Source organism: Hyla sarda, chromosome 8 (assembly GCF_029499605.1).
Source record: "Hyla sarda isolate aHylSar1 chromosome 8, aHylSar1.hap1, whole genome shotgun sequence".
In the NCBI taxonomy this organism is placed as follows: Eukaryota; Metazoa; Chordata; class Amphibia; order Anura; family Hylidae; genus Hyla; species Hyla sarda.
The window spans coordinates 200,443,841-200,467,419 of NC_079196.1; the positions used below are offsets into that span (position 1 = coordinate 200,443,841).

A 23,579-nucleotide genomic window follows, 5' to 3' on the forward strand; every position below is an offset into this window, starting at 1 on the left:
TTGTATATTGGGCTCCCTATTGTATATTGGGCTCCCTATTGTATATTGGGCTCCCTATTGTATATTGGGCTCCCTATTGTATATTGTGCTCCCTATTGTATATTGTGCTCCCTATTATATATTGGGCTCCCTATTGTATATTGGGCTCCCTATTGTATATTGGGCTCCCTATTCTTTATTGGGCTCCCTATTGTATATTGGGCTCCCTATTGTATATTGTGCTCCCTATTGTATATTGTGCTCCCTATTGTATATTGTGCTCCCTATTGTATATTGTGCTCCCTATTGTATATTGTGCTCCCTATTGTATATTGGGCTCCCTATTGTATATTGGGCTCCCTATTGTATATTGTGCTCCCTATTGTATATTGGGCTCCCTATTGTATTTTGGGCTCCCTATTGTATATTGGGCTCCCTATTCTTTATTGGGCTCCCTATTGTATATTGGGCTCCCTATTGTATATTGGCTCCCTATTGTATATTGTGCACCCTATTGTATATTGGGCACCCTATTGTATATTGTGCACCCTATTGTATATTGTGCTCCCTATTGTATATTGTGCTCCCTATTGTATATTGTGCACCCCACTGTATATTGGGCTCCCTATTGTATATTGTGCACCCTATTGTATATTGTGCTCCCTATTGTATATTGTGCTCCCTATTGTATATTGTGCTCCCTATTGTATATTGGGCTCCCTATTGTATATTGGGCTCCCTATTGTATATTGGGCTCCCTATTGTATATTGGGCTCCCTATTGTATATTGGGCTCCCTATTGTATATTGGGCTCCCTATTGTATATTGGGCTCCCTATTGTATATTGGGCTCCCTATTGTATATTGGGCTCCCTATTGTATATTGGGCTCCCTATTGTATGTTGGGCTCCCTATTGTATATTGGGCTCCCTATTGTATATTGGGCTCCCTATTGTATATTGGGCTCCCTATTGTATATTGGGCTCCCTATTGTATATTGTGCTCCCTATTGTATATTGTGCTCCCTATTGTATATTGTGCTCCCTATTGTATATTGTGCTCCCTATTGTATATTGGGCTCCCTATTGTATATTGGGCTCCCTATTGTATATTGGGCTCCCTATTGTATATTGGGCTCCCTATTATATATTGTGCTCCCTATTGTATATTGTGCTCCCTATTGTATATTGGGCTCCCTATTGTATATTGTGCTCCCTATTGTATATTGGGCTCCCTATTGTATATTGGGCTCCCTGTTGTATATTGTGCTCCCTGTTGTATATTGGGCACCCTATTGTATATTGTGCACCCTATTGTATATTGTGCACCCTATTGTATATTGTGCACCCTATTGTATATTGTGCTCCCTATTGTATATTGTGCTCCCTATTGTATATTGGGCTCCCTATTGTATATTGGGCTCCCTATTGTATATTGGGCTCCCTATTGTATATTGTGCTCCCTATTGTATATTGGGCTCCCTATTGTATATTGTGCACCCTATTGTATATTGGGCTCCCTATTGTATATTGTGCTCCCTATTGTATATTGGGCTCCCTATTGTATATTGGGCTCCCTATTGTATATTGGGCTCCCTATTGTATATTGGGCTCCCTATTGTATATTGTGCTCCCTATTGTATATTGGGCTCCCTATTGTATATTGTGCTCCCTATTGTATATTGGGCTCCCTATTGTATATTGGGCTCCCTATTGTATATTGGGCTCCCTATTGTATATTGTGCTCCCTATTGTATATTGTGCTCCCTATTGTATATTGTGCACCCTATTGTATATTGGGCTCCCTATTGTATATTGGGCTCCCTATTGTATATTGTGCTCCCTATTGTATATTGTGCTCCCTATTGTATATTGTGCACCCTATTGTATATTGGGCTCCCTATTGTATATTGTGCTCCCTATTGTATATTGGGCTCCCTATTGTATATTGGGCTCCCTATTGTATATTGGGCTCCCTAATGTATATTGTGCTCCCTATTGTATATTGGGGTCCCTATTGTATATTGTGCTCCCTATTGTATATTGGGGTTTCCTATTGTATATTGGGCTCCCTATTGTATATTGGGCTCCCTATTGTATATTGTGCACCCCACTGTATACAGTATTGGGCTCACTATTGTATATTGGGCTCCCCACTGTATATTGGGCTCACTATTGTATATTGGGCTCCCTTTTGTACATTGGGCTCCCTATTGTATATTGGGCTCCCTATTGTATATTGGGCTCCCAATTGTATATCGGGCTCCCTATTGTATATCGGGCTCCCTATTGTATATCGGGCTCCCTATTGTATATTGGGCACCCTATTGTATATTGGGCACCCTATTGTATATTGGGCACCCCAATGTATATTGGGCTCCCCACTGTATATTGGGCTCCCTATTGTATATTGGGCACACTATTGTATATTGGGCACCCTATTGTATATTGTGCACCCCACTGTATATTGGGCTCCCCACTGTATATTGGGCTCCCCACTGTATATTGGGCTCCCTGTTGTATATTGGGCTCCCCACTGTATATTGGGCTACCCACTGTATATTGGGCTCCCCACTGTATATTGGGCTCCCCACTGTATATTGGGCTCCCCACTGTATATTGGGCTCCCCACTGTATATTGGGCTCCCTATTGTATATTGTGCTCCCTATTGTATATTGGGCTCCCTATTATATATTGGTCTCCCTATTATATATTGGGCTCCCTATTGTATATTGGGCTCCCTATTGTATATTGTGCTCCCTATTGTATATTGTGCTCCCTATTGTATATTGTGCTCCCTATTGTATATTGTGCACTCCACTGTATATTGTGCTCCCTATTGTATATTGGGCTCCCTATTGTATATTGGGCTCCCTATTGTATATTGGGCTCCCTATTGTATATTGGGCTCCCTATTGTATATTGGGCTCCCCACTGTATATTGGGCTCCCCACTGTATATTGGGCTCCCTATTGTATATTGTGCTCCCTATTGTATATTGGGCTCCCTATTATATATTGGGCTCCCTATTATATATTGGGCTCCCTATTGTATATTGGGCTCCCTATTGTATATTGTGCTCCCTATTGTATATTGGGCTCACTATTGTATATTGTGCTCCCTAATGTATATTGTGCTCCCTATTATATATTGGGCACCCTATTGTATATTGTGCTCCCTATTGTATATTGTGCTCCCTATTGTATATTGTGCACCCCACTGTATATTGTGCTCCCTATTGTATATTGGGCTCCCTATTGTATATTGTGCACCCCACTGTATATTGTGCTCCCTATTGTATATTGTGCTCCCTATTGTATATTGGGCTCCCTATTGTATATTGAGCTCCCTATTGTATATTGGGCTCCCTATTGTATATTGGGCTCCCTATTGTATATTGGGCTCCCTATTCTTTATTGGGCTCCCTATTGTATATTGGGCTCCCTATTGTATATTGGGCTCCCTATTGTATATTGTGCTCCCTATTGTATATTGGGCTCCCTATTGTATATTGGGCTCCCTATTGTATATTGGGCTCCCTATTGTATATTGTGCTCCCTATTGTATATTGGGCTCCCTAATGTATATTGGGCTCCCTATTGTATATTGGGCTCCCTATTGTATATTGTGCTCCCTATTGTATATTGTGCACCCCACTGTATATTGTGCACCCCACTGTATATTGTGCTCCCTATTGTATATTGGGCTCCCTATTGTATATTGGGCACCCTATTGTATATTGTGCACCCCACTGTATATTGTGCACCCCACTGTATATTGTGCACCCCACTGTATATTGGGCTCCCCACTGTATATTGTGCACCCCACTGTATTTGTGCACCCCACTGTATATTGTGCACCCCACTGTATATTGTGCACCCCACTGTATATTGGGCTCCCTATTGTATATTGGGCTCCCTATTGTATATTGTGCACCCCACTGTATATTGTGCACCCCACTGTATATTGTGCACCCCACTGTATATTGTGCACCCCACTGTATATTGGGCTCCCCACTGTATATTGGGCTCCCCACTGTATATTGTGCTCCCCACTGTATATTGTGCTCTCCACTGTATATTGGGCTCCCTATTGTATATTGTGCTCCCCACTGTATATTGGGCTCCCCACTGTATATTGTGCACCCCACTGTATATTGGGCTCCCCACTGTATATTGGGCTCCCCACTGTATATTGGGCTCCCCACTGTATATTGTGCACCCCACTGTATATTGGGCTCCCTATTGTATATTGGGCTCCCCACTGTATATTGGGCTCCCCATTGTATATTGGGCTCCCCACTGTATATTGGGCTCCCCACTGTATATTGTGCTCCCCACTGTATATTGGGCTCCCCACTGTATATTGGGCTCCCCACTGTATATTGTGCACCCCACTGTATATTGGGCTCCCCACTGTATATTGGGCTCCCCACTGTATATTGGGCTCCCCACTGTATATTGTGAACCCCACTGTATATTGGGCTCCCCACTGTATATTGGGCTCCCCACTGTATATTGGGCTCCCCACTGTATATTGGGCTCCCTATTGTATATTGTGCTCCCCACTGTATATTGTGCTCCCCACTGTATATTGGGCTCCCCACTGTATATTGGGCTCCCCTCTGTATATTGGGCTCCCCACTGTATATTGTGCTCCCCACTGTATATTGGGCTCCCTATTGTATATTGGGCTCCCCACTGTATATTGGGCTCCCCACTGTATATTGGGCTCCCCACTGTATATTGGGCTCCCTATTGTATATTGGGCTCCCCACTGTATATTGTGCACCCCACTGTATATTGGGCTCCCCACTGTATATTGGGCTCCCCACTGTATATTGGGCTCCCCACTGTATATTGGGCTCCCCACTGTATATTGGGCTCCCCACTGTATATTGGGCTCCCTATTGTATATTGTGCTCCCCACTGTATATTGTGCTCCCCACTGTATATTGGGCTCCCCACTGTATATTGTGCTCCCCACTGTATATTGGGCTCCCCACTGTATATTGTGCTCCCCACTGTATATTGGGCTCCCTATTGTATATTGGGCTCCCCACTGTATATTGGGCTCCCCACTGTATATTGGGCTCCCCACTGTATATTGGGCTCCCTATTGTATATTGGGCTCCCCACTGTATATTGTGCACCCCACTGTATATTGGGCTCCCCACTGTATATTGGGCTCCCCACTGTATATTGGGCTCCCCACTGTATATTGGGCTCCCCACTGTATATTGGGCTCCCCACTGTATATTGGTCTCCCCACTGTATATTGTGCTCCCTATTGTATATTGTGCTCCCTATTGTATATTGTGCACCCCACTGTATATTGTGCTCCCCACTGTATATTGTGCACCCCACTGTATTTGTGCACCCCACTGTATATTGTGCACCCCACTGTATATTGTGCACCCCACTGTATATTGGGCTCCCTATTGTATATTGGGCTCCCCACTGTATATTGTGCTCCCCACTGTATATTGTGCTCCCCACTGTATATTGGGCTCCCCACTGTATATTGTGCACCCCACTGTATATTGGGCTCCCTATTGTATATTGGGCTCCCCACTGTATATTGGGCTCCCTATTGTATATTGGGCTCCCCATTGTATATTGGTCTCCCCACTGTATATTGGGCTCCCTATTGTATATTGTGCTCCCCACTGTATATTGGGCTCCCCACTGTATATTGGGCTCCCCACTGTATATTGTGCACCCCACTGTATATTGGGCTCCCCACTGTATATTGGGCTCCCCACTGTATATTGGGCTCCCCACTGTATATTGGGCTCCCCACTGTATATTGTGAACCCCACTGTATATTGGGCTCCCCACTGTATATTGGGCTCCCCACTGTATATTGGGCTCCCCACTGTATATTGGGCTCCCCACTGTATATTGGGCTCCCTATTGTATATTGTGCTCCCCACTGTATATTGGGCTCCCCACTGTATATTGGGCTCCCCACTGTATATTGTGCTCCCCACTGTATATTGGGCTCCCCACTGTATATTGTGCTCCCCACTGTATATTGGGCTCCCTATTGTATATTGGGCTCCCCACTGTATATTGGGCTCCCCACTGTATATTGTGCTCCCCACTGTATATTGGGCTCCCCACTGTATATTGTGCTCCCCACTGTATATTGGGCTCCCTATTGTATATTGGGCTCCCCACTGTATATTGGGCTCCCCACTGTATATTGTGCTCCCCACTGTATATTGGGCTCCCTATTGTATATTGGGCTCCCCACTGTATATTGTGCACCCCACTGTATATTGGGCTCCCCACTGTATATTGGGCTCCCCACTGTATATTGGGCTCCCCATTGTATATTGGGCTCCCCACTGTATATTGTGCACCCCACTGTATATTGGGCTCCCCACTGTATATTGGGCTCCCCACTGTATATTGGGCTCCCTATTGTATATTGGGCTCCCCACTGTATATTGGGCTCCCCACTGTATATTGGGCTCCCCACTGTATATTGGGCTCCCCACTGTATATTGGGCTCCCCACTGTATATTGGGCTCCCCACTGTATATTGGGCTCCCCACTGTATATTGGGCTCCCCACTGTATATTGGGCTCCCCACTGTATATTGGGCTCCCCACTGTATATTGGGCTCCCCACTGTATATTGGGCTCCCCACTGTATATTGGGCTCCCCACTGTATATTGGGCTCCCCACTGTATATTGGGCTCCCCATTGTATATTGGGCTCCCCACTGTATATTGTGCTCCCCACTGTATATTGGGCTCCCCACTGTATATTGGGCTCCCTATTGTATATTGTGCACCCCACTGTATATTGGGCTCCCCACTGTATATTGGGCTCCCCACTGTATATTGGGCACTCCAGTTGAGTTGTAGAATGCTATATGAACATCTAGTCCTTTCGTACAGTATAACTTCTATCATGGGGGGTGATAGCTGCTGCAGTATTATTATGGGGCGCAGTGGTTGAGGGGCGCATCCCATTCAGGTGTGGAAAAATTTGTTTTGTATTGTGTGTCTTTCTACTATGCCATTCGTCTTCTTTGCTATGTTCATTCCTACATTTCAGTTTACAGTCAGTATTGTTGGGGCTCATTTCTTATTTTGGGCCCCCCAGGACTTCTAGTTAGGCGCCTCCATCATCGTGTCCAGTGTCAATATTTAGCTTCAGTCGCGAGCGAGAAGTCTTGTCTTCATATACATTTCAGCAGGCAGTCCTCTTCCTACGTCTTGGAATAGTCACAAAGATTATCAGCAGAAATGTGTTGCCTGAGTGGTCTGCAGCGAAGGAACAGATTGTGTCGCTGCGGTACAAGCTGTCTCCTAGTCTGACCGGACTCCGATGATTAGGAAAATGTGGGACAGGACGGGGAAGCATCTGACACATCTACTGTAGTCACCAAAATATAAACATTTATACTTATGTATCGTCTCGTTCTGGTTATCCATTATTACAGAAACCTAGCTGCTTTCTATCACCAACAGCGCCACAATTCTCTACAGGTCATGTGTGGCATTACAACTCTGCTCTATTCGCTTCAATGGATCTGAGCTGCAACAGTACAACCTGGGGACAAGAGTGGTGCTGTTTTTGGGGAAAAAAGCAGTGTTTAAAGCACAGGGTGTGTCCTGCTGCTGCAAAACGACAATTGCCTGCATGCCTGGGCAGCTTTTGGCTGTCTGGGCATGCTGGGAGTTGTAGTTTTGCAACAGCTGGAGGCACCCTGGTTGAGAAACATTAGTTGGTGTGTCACCATGTACTAAATGTGATGATCACTACTTTGCGTTGCGCATATATTTGTGAAAATATTTTATTTTTAAAAGTCCCGAGCAATCTCTGCAGCCCCAGAGTAACACGATCAGGAGATGTATCGGAAGTCCCATAGACTTGCATAGGACTTACATAGACAAGAACCATGACCATCACAGGGGTGGGCGAGGGGTGATGTAACTTATTTGACATATTAATAATATGTGTACCAAGTTTCATTGAAATTTCTCCAGCCATTTAAACTTACATACATATACATACCCACACACAACTACACACCTACATACATACAAACACACACCTACATACATATACATACCCACACACATCTACACACATACATACATACAAACACACACACACATACATACACATACCCACACACATACCTACACATACCCACACACATCTACACACATACATACATACATACAAACACACACACACACATACATACACATACCCACACACATCTACACACATACATACATACAAACACACACCTACATACATACAAACACACACCTACATACATATACATACCCACACACATCTACACACATACATACATACAAACACACACACACACATACATACACATACCCACACACATCTACACACATACATACATACAAACACACACCTACATACATACATACAAACACACACCTACATACATATACATACCCACACACATCTACACACATACATACATACATACAAACACACACACACATATACACATACCCACACACATCTACACACATACATACATACAAACACACACCTACATACATACAAACACACACCTACATACATATACATACCCACACACATCTACACACATACATACATACATACAAACACACACACACATACATACACATACCCACACACATACCTACACATACCCACACACATCTACACACATACATACATACATACATACAAACACACACACACATACATACACATACCGACACACATCTACACACATACATACATACAAACACACACACACCTACATACATACAAACACACCTACATACATATACATACCCACACACATCTACACACATACATACATACAAACACACACACACACACATACATACACATACCCACACACATCTACACATATACATACATACAAACACACACCTACATACATACAAACACACACCTACATACATATACATACCCACACACATCTACACACATACATACATACAAACACACACACACACACACACACATACATACACATACCCACACACATCTACACACATACATACATACAAACACACACCTACATACATACAAACACACACCTACATACATATACATACCCACACACATCTACACACATACATACATACAAACACACACACACACACATACATACACATACCCACACACATACCTACACATACCCACACACATCTACACACATACATACATACAAACACACACACACACATACATACACATACCCACACACATCTACACACATACATACATACAAACACACACCTACATACATATACATACCCACACACAACTACACACCTACATACGTACATACAAACACACCTACATACATACCTACACACATCTATACACATACATACATACACACACCTACATACATACAAACACACATCTACATACATACATACATACATACAAACACACACCTACATACATACATACAAACACACACCTACATACATACATACAAACACACACCTACATACATACAAACACACACCTACATACATACAAACACACACCTACATACATACAAACACACACCTACATACATACAAACACACATCTACATACATACATACACACATCTACATACATACAAACACACACCTACATACATACATACAAACACACACCTACATACATACAAACACACACCTACATACATATACATACCCACACACATCTACACACCTACATACATACAAACACACACCTACATACATACAAACACACATCTACATACATACATACAAACACACACCTACATACATACATACAAACACACACCTACATACATACAAACACACACCTACATACATACAAACACACACCTACATACATACAAACACACATCTACATACATACATACATACAAACACACATCTACATACATACATACAAACACACACCTACATACATACATACATACATACATACACCTACATACATACATACATACATACAAACACACACCTACATACATACATACAAACACACACCTACATACATACATACATACAAACACACACCTACATACATACAAACACACACCTACATACATACAAACACACACCTACATACATACAAACACACACCTACATACATACAAACACACATCTACATACATACATACAAACACACACCTACATACATACATACAAACACACACCTACATACATACATACAAACACACATCTACATACATACATACAAACACACACCTACATACATACAAACACACATCTACATACATACATACAAACACACACCTACATACATACAAACACACATCTACATACATACATACATACAAACACACACCTACATACATACATACAAACACACATCTACATACATACATACAAACACACATGTACATACATACATACAAACACACACCTACATACATACAAACACACACCTACATACATACATTCAGTTTTATATACAGTCTTGGCCGTAAATGTTGGCACCCCTGAAATTTTTCTAGAAAATGAAGTATTTCTTACAGAAAAGGATTGCAGTAACACATGTTTTGCTATACACATGTTTATTTCCTTTGTGTGTATTGGAACTAAACCAAAAAAAGGAGGAAAAAAAGCAAATTGGACATAATGTCACCAAACTCCAAAAATAGGCTGCACAAAATTATTGGCACCCTTTCAAAATTGTGGAAAATAAGATTTTTTCAAGCATGTGATGCTCCTTTAAACTCACCTGTGGCAAGTAACAGGTGTGGACAATATAAAAATCACACCTGAAAGCAAATAAAAAGGAGAGAAGTTCACTTAGTCTTTGCATTGTGTGTCTGTGTGCCACACTAAGCATGGACAACAGAAAGAGGAGAAGAGAACTCTCTGAGGACTTGAGAACCAAAATTGTGGAATCATTTTAACAATCTCAAGGTTACAAGTCCATCTCCAAGGATCTAGATTTGCCTTTTTTCACAGTGTGCAACATTATCAAGAAGTTTGCAACACATGGCACTGTAGCTAATCTCCCTGGGCGTGGACGGAAGAGAAAAATTGATGAAAGGTGTCAACACAGGATAGTCCGGATGGTGGATAAGCAGCCCCAAACAAGTTCCAAAGATATTCAAGCTGTCCTGCAGGCTCAGGGAGCATCAGTGTCAGCGCGAACTATCCGTCAACATTTAAATGAAATGAAACGCTATGGCAGGAGACCCAGGAGGACCCCACTATGGAGATGACTCAGGAGGACCCCACTGCTGACACAGAGACATAAAAAAGCAAGACTACATTTTGCCAAAATGAACTTGAGTAACCAAAATCCTTCAGGGAAAACGTCTTGTGGACAGATGAGACCAAGATAGACCTTTTTGGTAAAGCACATCATTCTGCTGTTTACCGAAAACGGAATGAGGCCTACAAAGGAAAGAACACAGTACCTACAGTGAAATATGGTGGAGGTCAATGATGTTTTGGGGTTGTTTTGCTTCCTCTGGCACTGGGTGCCTTGAATGTGTACAAGACATCACATATATATATATATATATATATATATATATATATATATATGCATTAGGTGTCTAATTATAGACAATTTCCAAAACCGTCAGCAGAGTTCGAGTATCTACACATATACATACATATATATATACATACCTACACACATACATACCTACACACATACATACCTACACACACACATACCTACACGCATACATACATACCTACACACATACATACCTACACACACACATACCTACACGCATACATACCTACACACATACATACCTACACACACACATACCTACACACACACATACCTACACACACATACTTACACACACACATACCTACACACACATACTTACACACACACATACCTACACGCATACATACCTACACACATACATACCTACACGCATACATACCTACACACATACATACCTACACACACACACATACCTACACGCATACATACATACCTACACACATACATACCTACACACACATACCTACACGCATACATACATACATACCTACACACATACATACCTACACACACACATACCTACACGCATACATACATACCTACACACATACATACCTACACACATACATACCTACACACACACATACCTACACGCATACATACATACATACCTACACACATACATACCTACACACATACATACCTACACACACATAACTACACGCATACATACATACCTACACACATACATACGTACACACACACATACCTACACGCATACATACATACATACACACATACATACCTACACACATACATACCTACACACATACATACCTACACACACACATACCTACACGCATACATACATACCTACACACACACATACCTACACGCATACATACATACCTACACACACACATACCTACACACACACATACCTACACGCATACATACACACCTACACACATACATACCTACACACATACATACCTACACACATACATACCTACACACATACATACCTACACACACACATACCTACACACACACATACATACCTACACACATACATACCTACACACACACATACCTACACACACACATACCTACACACACACATACCTACATGCATACATACATACCTACACACATACATACCTACACACATACATACCTACACACACATACCTACACGCATATATACCTACACACACACATACCTGCACGCATACATACCTACACACATACATACCTACACATACATACCTACACACACATACCTACACGCATACATACCTACACATACCTACATACACATACCTATACACACACATACCTACACACACATACCTACACACACATACCTACACACACACCTACACACATACATACCTACGCACACACATACCTACACGCATACATACATACACGCATACATACCTACACGCATACCTACACGCATACATACCTACACACACATACCTACACGCATACATACCTATACGCATACATACCTACACGCATACATACCTACACGCATACATACCTACACGCATACATACCTACACGCATACATACCTACACACACACACATACATACCTACACACACATACATACCTACACACATACCTACACACACATACCTACACACACACACATACTTACACACACATACCTACACACATATATACCTACACACATACATACCTACACACACACATACCTACACGCATACATACCTACACGCATACATACCTACACACACATACCTACACGCATACATACCTACACACATACATACCTACACGCATACATACCTACACACACACATACATACCTACACACACACATACCTACGTATTTACTGTACATACATACTTACATACATACACACACATACCTACATACATATGTTGAGTTGTGTGTATATATATATATATATATATATATATATTAGGTATCTAATTATAGAGAATTTCCAGAGCAGTCAGCAGAGTTCCAGTGTATAGCCTCTTGTATTCTCACTGTGAACAACAAACAACAATTGGCTGAGAAGGAGATAAAGGGAAAGATAACTGCACTGGCTCAGAAATAATATATTTGTCATCATATTCTGTTCCCTAAATAGGTTTCCCATCCTTGAGGCATATAGGAGAGAAGATGCTAATGAGAGCTATATAGCATGTCATATGGGTCAGCCTCTGGCTCCCATAACGTTGCTTCCATGTATGCCCCCAGCAGCCTCATCGTATGTTAATAAGCCGCTCCAGCAGCTCCCATCACCATAGAAACATCTATAACAGCGCTGTCATTCAGTCGCTGCCCCAGTATCCCAGATCTTCTCTCCGGCTTCCCCACTGTGCTTACAATTCTACATTTTAAGAAATAATTCTTTGTGATTTTTAAATGGATCGTATCCAGATCTGTAGTCCATGTTACCATCACAGAACTCATGTAGATCTTCCCAGTATGCACCATGTCAGACATGGTCTCCAAGTAGAGTGGCAATCTTTTCCAAAGAATATTGGCTGCATAAAAAGGGGCGCCATCTTGGGTTATCTGACTTGTTATTATCTAATATCTTTGGGCCTAGGGACTTGAAAGATGCCTGGTGGTCTAGGGCAGTGAAGTGATAAATGTGAGAATTCCTAGTCCCTGGTGGTCTAGGGCAATGAAGAGACCAATTAAAGCTTCCCTGGTGGTCTAGAGCAGTAGGGAGTTAATGTGAGCATTCCTGATTGTCTAGGGCAGTAGATGGTTAATGTAAACATCTCAGGGTGTTTAGGGCAAGCGAGGGCTAACTTGACCATCCCTGGTGGTCTAGAGCAGTAGAGGGGTAATGTAGGCCTTCCAGGTGGTCTAGGGAAGTAGAGGGGTTAATGTAAAAATCCCTGGTAGTCTAGTTCAGTAGAGGGTTAAATGAGCATCCCTGATGTTCTAGGGCAGTAGATAATAAATGTGAGAATGCCTTGTATAGGGCAGCAAAGGGGTAATGCAAACATCCTGGGTGGTCTAGGGCAGTAAAGGGTTAAAGGGGTTCTCCACCATAAGAGGATTTTAGTACGTGCCTGGCAGACAGTAATGGACAGGCTTAGGAAGGATCTGCGCTTGTCTTGGGGCTAAATGGCTATGTTGTGAGATTACCATAACACTGTGGCTAGCTTTTTGTGACCTGGTAGTTCCTGTATGAGTTTTCTTTTTTGCCTACAAATCCCATAATTCCATTTTCCTCCCTCCCACACATCAGCTATAAATGAGCTGCATCCATTCAAAAGACGTGTGGTTCTGCATCCATTCAAAAGACCTGTGGTTTTCAACCAGGGTGCCTACAGCTGCTGCAGATTGATCTCTCTCCCACCAAGCGATCCCTCCACCCATTGAAGCAGACAGGCTCCCTGTCATCAGCTGACTAGTGATGTCAGGTCTTGGCCGCACTGCAACCTGGGAAAAATCTGAGACAACAGTCATTTTGTATGCTGATAAAAATAAATATTGGGGTGAAAATCGCAGAAGAATTGTGAGAAAACCGTCACACACAGGTACAGACACTATATTATGGACTACACTAACTTTACGGCCCCCGTACCATAGTCAAATAAAAAAAATTATTCTGGAATACCCCTTTAATGTGAGAATCCCTGGTGGTGTAGAACAGTAGACTGTTAATGAGAGCTGCCCTGGTGGTCTAGGACAATAGAAGGGTAATGTGGGCTACCCGGGTGGTCTGGAGCAATAGAGGGTTAAAGGCGTTCTCCACCATAAGGGGATTTTAGCATATACCTGGCAGACAGTAATGGACATGCTTAGGAATGATCTGCTTTGGGGCTAAATGGCTATGTTGTGAGATTTCCAGAATGCTGTTGCTATCTTTTTCTAAACTGGGTATTTCCTGTTGGGGTTCCTTACTTCAACTACAAGTCCCATTATTCCTTGTTTGTAAGTGTGAGGTCACTTTTCTCCCTCCCACACATAAGTCACCCCACTCTTTGAAGCGCAAATGAGCTGCATCCCATGCACAAGACCAGTGTTTTCCATCCAGGGTGCCTCCAGCTGTTGAAAAAATACAATTACTTGCAGAATGATCTCCCTCCCGCTCAGTGGTCGCTCCACCCATTAAAGCAGAACAGGCTCCCTCTGAACACCTGACTAGTGATGTAATGTCTCGGGCCACACAGCATCCTGGGAAAACCTGAGACAACACTCATTTTGTATGATGTTAAAAATAAAGATTTGGGCAAAGATCACATAGGAATTGGAAGACCACCATCAAACACAGGTACAGACACTATATTATGAACTACACTAACTTTACTTTCAAATAAAAACAATCCTGGAATACCCCTTTAATGTTATCATTCCTGGTGGTATTACCATAGAAAACTTTTAACCCTTCCAATATTGTTGTCTGGCAGGCTGGACAATTACTGGTGAGGTGGTGACCCTGCTCCCAAATTATAAGGTCAAGGACTACAGCATTAGGCCAACAGTGTGTGTGCCCTGCCCATATAGCAGAGGTATCCCCGCATATGCCTATATTTAACCCTATATTTAATTTCTTTCACTATTTCACATCTGAATTTGCGTTGCTAGATTGGATGTGGACATTGATGTGGATCCCAACCAGTGTGCCTCCAGCTGTTGGATGTGGACATTGATGTGGATCCCAACCAGTGTGCCTCCAGCTGTTGGATGTGGACATTGATGTGGATCCCAACCAGTGTGCCTCCAGCTGTTGGATGTGGACATTGATGTGGATCCCAACCAGTGTGCCTCCAGCTGTTGGATGTGGACATTGATGTGGATCCCAACCAGTGTGCCTCCAGCTGTTGGATGTGGACATTGATGTGGATCCCAACAAGTGTGCCTCCATCTGTTGGATGTGGACATTGATGTGGATCCCAACAAGTGTGCCTCCAGCTGTTGGATGTGGACATCGATGTGGATCCCAACCAGTGTGCCTCCAGCTGTTGGATGTGGACATCGGTGTGGATCCCAACCAGTGCGCCTCCAGCTGTTGGATGTGGACATCGATGTGGATCCCAACCAGTGCGCCTCCAGCTGTTGGATGTGGACATCGATGTGGATCCCAACCAGTGTGCCTCCAGCTGTTGGATGTGGACATTGATGTGGATCCCAACCAGTGTGCCTCCAGCTGTTGCAAAACTACAACTTCCAGCATGCCCGGACAGCCTTCGGCTGTCCGGGCATGCTGGGAGTTGCAGCTTTGCAGCGGCCGGAGGCACACTGGTTTGGAAACAGCGATTTCGATCCAAACTAGCCTGCATTAGAAAGCCTTTGTTCTCAGAGAGATAGGCCTCTGCTAGAGGACTCTGACAGCGGCTTACCCTTCCCCACTCCATTCCGAAGACATGCATGCTCGGATGTGCTGAATGTTTATGTGTATGCGGGGATTGAGAGAGAGAAAGAGCTTTTAGCTGAATGGTCATTCATTCATATGTGGGACTGTTACCCTAAAATTGTGAATGTCCGGCTGTATCCGGAATGGTTTGGAGGTAAGTGGGAAAGAGGTAGGGATAAGCGGGAAAGCAGGAAATAGTCCCATAATAGGGACTGTCCTGCATTAATCAAAACAATTGGGGGCATAACGTGGGTACCTAAAGGTACAGTGTATCAGTGTATCAATCTCTGTTTAAAAAATATAGAATTTTCCCATTCGCTGACAGCAAGAAGAGTTTAAAAATTGTAAAAAAAAACTAAAACAAATAAAAAACAGAAAACGAATTACAAAGAATGCAAAACTTTTCATTATACAGTGAATAAACTTTTAGTTATTCACCATTAGAAATACATTGGGCAGTGTTATTTGTCTCCTAGTGATATGCGGCCCCGTATAGAGGCCTGATGACCACCATCTGCTATATACTGCTAAGGCCTTGGAAATAAAGGGATATATACATATATATATATATATATATATATATATATTTTTTTTTTTTTTCTACAAGCCGGGCCAGGGGAGTGTATAAACTGGGAATGTGTGGTCCTCGTCACCCCGACCCTGTGCCGATTCCAGTCAGCCTGGTGCCGAGGTTCAAGTTTCACCCTGGAGAATGAAAGTAGCCATATTTAGCATGAACTTGTACCGGCCACGAGGGAACAGAAGGGAGGGGTGTAGGACATAGCCGGGCTATAGAACAAGACAGCAGCCAATGTCTGAGAGGGAGAATTATCTGAGCTCTACTGCAAAAGGACATCCATAGAAAGGCAATCTGAGCCCCAAAATATACAGCAATTAGCCAGATTATTGGCCACCTGTTCCCCAGACTGGGTATGGCTTCTACAATTAGCATGGTCAATGTAAACCTGCATTATTGGGCGCTTTATATAGTGCCGATGCGCAACAGGGGCCACCGGGGCGATGGCTTCTGAGTGGCGTGCCCCCTAGATGGGCAGTAGAGTATAGGCCACATTATAGACCTGCTTTCTATGGAGACAGTCGGTGGAATTCTCACACGTCTCCCCTGGTGCCGTATTTAAATGGTTTGAAGTGGCACCGTCTCCAGAACAAATTCTTGCAGGGGCACACGAGTTCTTATTGGGATATGTTTGAGTTATTAACCCCCCCCCCCCTCCACTTGTTCTCTGAGTCTTATCCGAGTGAGACAGTCTGACAGAGCGCTCCATACCTAGTCTGGCACAAAGACAGTCAACAAATGAAGAAAAAAAAAAAACAACGCTATCCCGTCTGCTACTGTAAATCACATAGGGGTATATCAGATTAAGGGGTGCCAGCCTTACCATAACATTTCTAGGGGGAATAAGATGTGTTGTGACACTGCTCTGTAATAAATGTGTTCATGAGGTCATCTTCCTGCGCCACATGTATATAGAATGTCCTAACTGTGTATACATCTGAGGAACAAATTCTATGTACCGCCGCTGATCCTGGGCTTCGGATATAGGTCTTATTAAACAAAGATTACAATTGAGCCACGCGTATTCAGGTAAAAGGGATCATACATAAAGGCTGACGGATGAGCGGCTTTCTTTACTCGCTGTTGGCTTAGTTGGGTAGTTTATCTACATTCGGTCAGGCCAGCTTTCCATGCACTTACTACTTACTTTGTTTTGTCCAGGGCTTGTGCTTATACACAGAAGCCAATCAGACAAGAATGAGCTAAATCTGGAGGAGTAAACTGAGCTGGATGATGAACACCAAAGGATCCCGAGAGACCCCAATGGACTTTAATAGGGATCCATTGGGTTTCTGTCTGGTGTTTGTTATTTTGCAGGATTCTAACAGGACGAAAATAAATGTTGCTACTTATTCAGTGGTCAGGTCTGTCTTACAGCATAGCTGTCATATCACAGAAATATGCTATATATGTCTTTATGTGTCTAGCTTCTGTATTTGGCTTACACGTCCCTCTGTTCTGCTGCTCACTCATTCTGACATCCACTGCTCAGGAAGGGGCCTGTCCAAGGCAAGTACTGAGCCCGCCCTCACTCACCAGGCATTCACTGCCTCCCTGAGTCTGCTGTGCTGTGTTTGGTCTCTTCATCCAATCACTGCAGGCTGCTCTGAAACCCCCTCCTCTCGGTTTTCTGCTGCAGTCTGATAGGACAGGAGTGAGCACAGGGAAGTGCTAGTCCTGCCCTCATTCACGGGACTTTGTCCTTGCCTGTGCTTCCGCTGGGACAAAGATGATGCTGCAGCCGGACAGGATTATGCTCTGGATGGTTTGGGGACCCTTAGTTGTCTTTTTTTTTATAATCCATGATTTCTATAAAAAGGAGATAACATTTTTTTTTATAAAGTATATTAGAAAGGTTAATATTTTGTCTAGATGTACAATATATAAAAGTTTTCAAATTGACAGTGCCCATTTAAAGAGTACATTCTCTTATACTTACGTTGTTTTTCACATTAAGGTCGTCCTCACCAAAAATGACACAGCAGATGAGGGATTTCCAGATGGGACAGACCAAGAAGCCGTCAGGGCCCTCATCACCCAATGCTGCCAAGAGACTCTACAGAAACCTGTCGGGGAAATTCAGAGTCAACTACACGTCTTTTGATGAAAGCAGCTTAGCAGCGCGGAATGAAAAGGAGAGGCTGCGGAAATCTTGCCTTGTATGTCCACAGTATGACCCATCACTGCCGTCCATAGTCCTAAAATACTCAAAAGTGAATTGCACATCACACATTTGCCTGTTTTATGCACAAGTAAAACTGACCATAGGAGTAAAGATACTATGAATATAAGGATAGGGCTTTACATTGACTTGGGTCATGTTACCTGAGATTTGTAACACTGCATTGCGATATCGGAAGTAATGATTGTAAATAGTGTCCTGTCCTAAAACAGCTGAGCCACAAAAATAAAAACTTATTTATCCCACAAGGTGAACATTAAGAATTGTTGTCTTTTGGTCACTCTGCCTCCAAATAAGAGAGATTAAAAAGTGATCAAAAAGTTGTAAATACTAAAAGCAGTACTAATAAAAACTACAGCTCACCCTGCAAAAAACAAGCCCTAATACAGTTCCATAGACAGAAAAGCACAAAATGTATAGGAGTCTGAATATGGGGCAAAGCTATTATACATTTTTTTAAAGTAGTAAAATATCACAAAATCCACATACATTTGGTATGGTTCTGATCCCTAAAGTTAAAGTGTCACTGTCATTGAAATAAACATTTGACATGTTGCCCAGACAAGTCAAAAGTTTAGATTGCAGGTGCCTCACTCCCCGACTGTCAGTCAAATCCGACCTTTTCACAGTCTATGGCAGTGTTGCCCAGCTGGAGGCGCCCTGGTTGGGTAACATTGGTCTGTGGACAGAACAGGTTGGACGCAGCTGCCATCCGGGGAGTTGATATATAATTTGGTTATTATTTGTGATCGCAGTAGGTGCCAGGAGCTGGTCCCAGTGCCATCTAAACTTATAACATTTATTGAAATTACAGTGATGCTTTAACAGGATCATTTATACTTTATAGTAAACCCCTCAAAATCTAGAATAGTTTCCTCCCATTTCACTCTACAAATTTATATATATAGATACAGTGATCCCTCAACTTACAATGGCCTCAACATACAATAGTTTCAACATACAATGGTCTAATCTGGACCATTGTAACTTGAAACCAGACTCAACATACAATGTACGACAGTCCAGATCTGTGATACCTGTCAATGGCCGGAAGAACTGACCAATCAGAATGGGCATTCACTGGTAAAACCCCTGTATTACTGAAGCGTATGCACTGACTGGTGTCTGGTAGCACCCCCTACAGTACAGTGAGGTACTACATGTTCTGTACTACTCTTTACCTGTATTACTGAAGTGTATGCACTGACTGGTGTCTGGTAGTGCCCCCTACAGTACAGGGAGGAATAACATGTTCTGTACACTTTACCTGTCCCAGGGTTACCTGCTCCTTTGGACACCAGGTGAGGGCGGCTCCATGTTACTTTTTTGGGACACTTTGTGTACTGTACAGGACCCCGAAGAAGCTCCTTTCCTCTACATAGACCAGTGTTTTCCCAAGCAGAGTACCCCCAGCTGTTGCAAAACTACAACTCCCAGCATGCCTGTACAGCCTTTGGCTGTCCGGGCATGCTGAAAGTTGTAGTTTTGCAACAGCTGGAGGCTCCCTGCTTGGGAAACACTGACATAGACAGTAATTTACAGCTCCCAGCAGATCTTTCTTACTTTTATATGTAAGGATTTGCTTTATCTATATTAGTTATCTACTTATTTTTCTTTAATCCTCAGTTTTTCCTATTTTTGGATGACATTTTTGTGCCTTTAGAACCAATTACCAGTTTTCCATAGAGTTCTGGTCTCAACATACAATGGTTTCAACATACAATGGTCGTCCTGGAACCAATTAATATTGTAACTTGAGGGACCACTGTATAAATATATATATATATATATATATATATATATATATATATATATTTTATTTTATTCCATTATAAGGTAAAATAAATGGGGCCATTAAAAAGTACAACCTGTCCCACAAAAACAATCCTTTATAAAAGGGCTGCAGCTAACGATTCATTTTATCCATTAGTAATCGATTAATTGATTTGTTGTATTAGCCCTACCTTACCTGTGTCCGGCCCGTGGTCCGGTTCACCTGTTACTTCCTCCGTTTGGGCGCCGGCGGAGCTTCATTCCCCAAGCCTGATGGCAGTGAGGCCCAGCAGTGTTTTTGTCAGCACAGACGGAGGAAGTAACAGGGGAACCGGACCATGGATCAGACACAGGTATCGTTGGGCTGAAACAAAGAATAGATTCATCGATTAATAATTGATTAATAATTGTTAGTTGCATGTGTCTAGCACCTTTATTTATTTTTTTATTACACTTTTAATTTGTCACTAGTCTGAATTACTCCCAAAGGGAGGGGGTGTGGCCTCACTGTGCAGGTCTCCGCCCCTCCCTCAGTATGCTGTCTGCTCACATCCCATTAGCAAAACTACAACTCCCAGCTTGTCCTCACTGACAGTAGCGGGACACAAGCTGACAGTGGGAGGATTTTTCCTCCAGCTCTGAGCCCTGCGCTCACAGCTGTCAATCAAGGAAGTGTGTCCATGACATAGGTGATGATGCACGGACACAGCAGGACTAGTATGTGTCCAAGCAGGCAGGGGGGGGGGGGCAGTTGTTTGACTGGCTTTTTCAGTATGAAATACTGAATATTTTCTAATGAAAGCAAAAGCAAAACCTATTGGTTATACATGCTTTACAACATATCAAAAGTTTTTGTATCTGACAGTGCCCATTTAAAGGGGTAGTCCAGTGGTGCAAAACTTATCCCCTATCCTAAGGATAGGGGATAAATTTGAGATCGCACGGGGTCCGACCGCTGGGGCCCCCTGCGATCTCTCTGTACGGGGCCCCGGCTCTCCGGCCAGATAGCGGGTGTCGACCCCCGCACGAAGCGACGGCCGACACTCCCCCTCAATACATCTCTATGGCAGAGCCGGAGATTGCCGAAGGCAGCGCTTCGGCTCTGCCATAGAGTTGTATTGAGGGGGTGTGTCGGCCGGCGCTTCATGCGGAGGTCGACACGCGCCCCCTTCCCGCGGGCTGTTGGGGCTCCGTACACGAGATCGCAGGGGGCCCCATCAGTCGGACCCCCCGCGATCTGCAACTTATCCCCTATCCTTAAGATAGGGGATAAGTTGTTCACCACTGAGTCACCACTGGACTACTCCTTTAAGCTATCTGATAATGGGAGGTCTAACTTATGGGCCTCCCCCGATCTTGAGAACAGAGACCCGAGTCTCCCATCAGAATGGAGCGGTGGGACCCTTTATTCATTCTTTATCTCTGCAGCTCCCATAAAGAATGAATGGAGCGGCAACACATGTGTCCTGCCGCTTCATTCTGAAATGTGTTTTGCCAGTCTACCACCAAATGTTTTATTGCTTTATTATTGTTTGTGTCAATAACATTTTATATTAATATGTTAATTCAAACAGAGTCCTCATCAGATCCACATTGGGTAGCGCCATTTTTTCTTTATTTTCAATGGCTTCATTCTGATGTGAGACTCTGGCCCCAGTTCTCAAGATCATGGGGCTCCAAGCAGTCGACCCCTGTGATCAGATAGTTATCTCCTATCCTTTAAGGGGGAAATCAAGATTATTCGCAAAGTTGCTTGATTTTTAAATTTTTTATTTGAGATGTCTAAAAGCAATGCAACCCCCCCCCCCCTCCCCCAGAAATATGTCATCGGTGGTCTTCATTGCAGTTTCAGGGGAATGCTGCTCTCTTTGAGGCAGTGGAAATGCAAGATCTTGACCGGGTACAAGAACTATTGAAGCAATACAGTGTGGAGGAGCTGGACCTCAATACTCCCAATAGCGAGGGGCTCTTACCGCTGGATATCGCGATTATGACCAACAATGCTCCAATTGCGAAGACACTGCTGCAGGCGGGAGCAAAGGAGAGTCCACACTGTGAGTATACAGGGAGATCTGCTGTGCAAAGTTCTGCTCATGTCCTCTTCTTACTTTGGCCATAGATGTTTCATTTTAATTCATCCTCATTCTTGTTAAAGGGGATCTGTGGCCAAAAATACGTCTTTAAATGGCTTAGGGTGCTCTG

At 43.1% G+C, this 23,579-nt stretch overlaps 1 protein-coding gene across 17 annotated transcripts in view; it reads left to right on the forward strand.

The window, feature by feature from the left end:
• The window catches only part of LOC130283916 (ankyrin repeat and fibronectin type-III domain-containing protein 1-like), a 443,479-nt gene that overhangs the window by 354,439 nt on the left and 65,461 nt on the right, over positions 1–23,579 (forward strand). For all 17 annotated transcript variants that reach the window (XM_056533657.1, XM_056533658.1, XM_056533660.1 and 14 more), the window contains 2 exons: positions 19,380–19,581; positions 23,224–23,431. In XM_056533657.1, the coding sequence (XP_056389632.1) occupies positions 19,380–19,581; positions 23,224–23,431 (410 nt within the window). The remainder of the gene's footprint in view (positions 1–19,379; positions 19,582–23,223; positions 23,432–23,579) is intronic.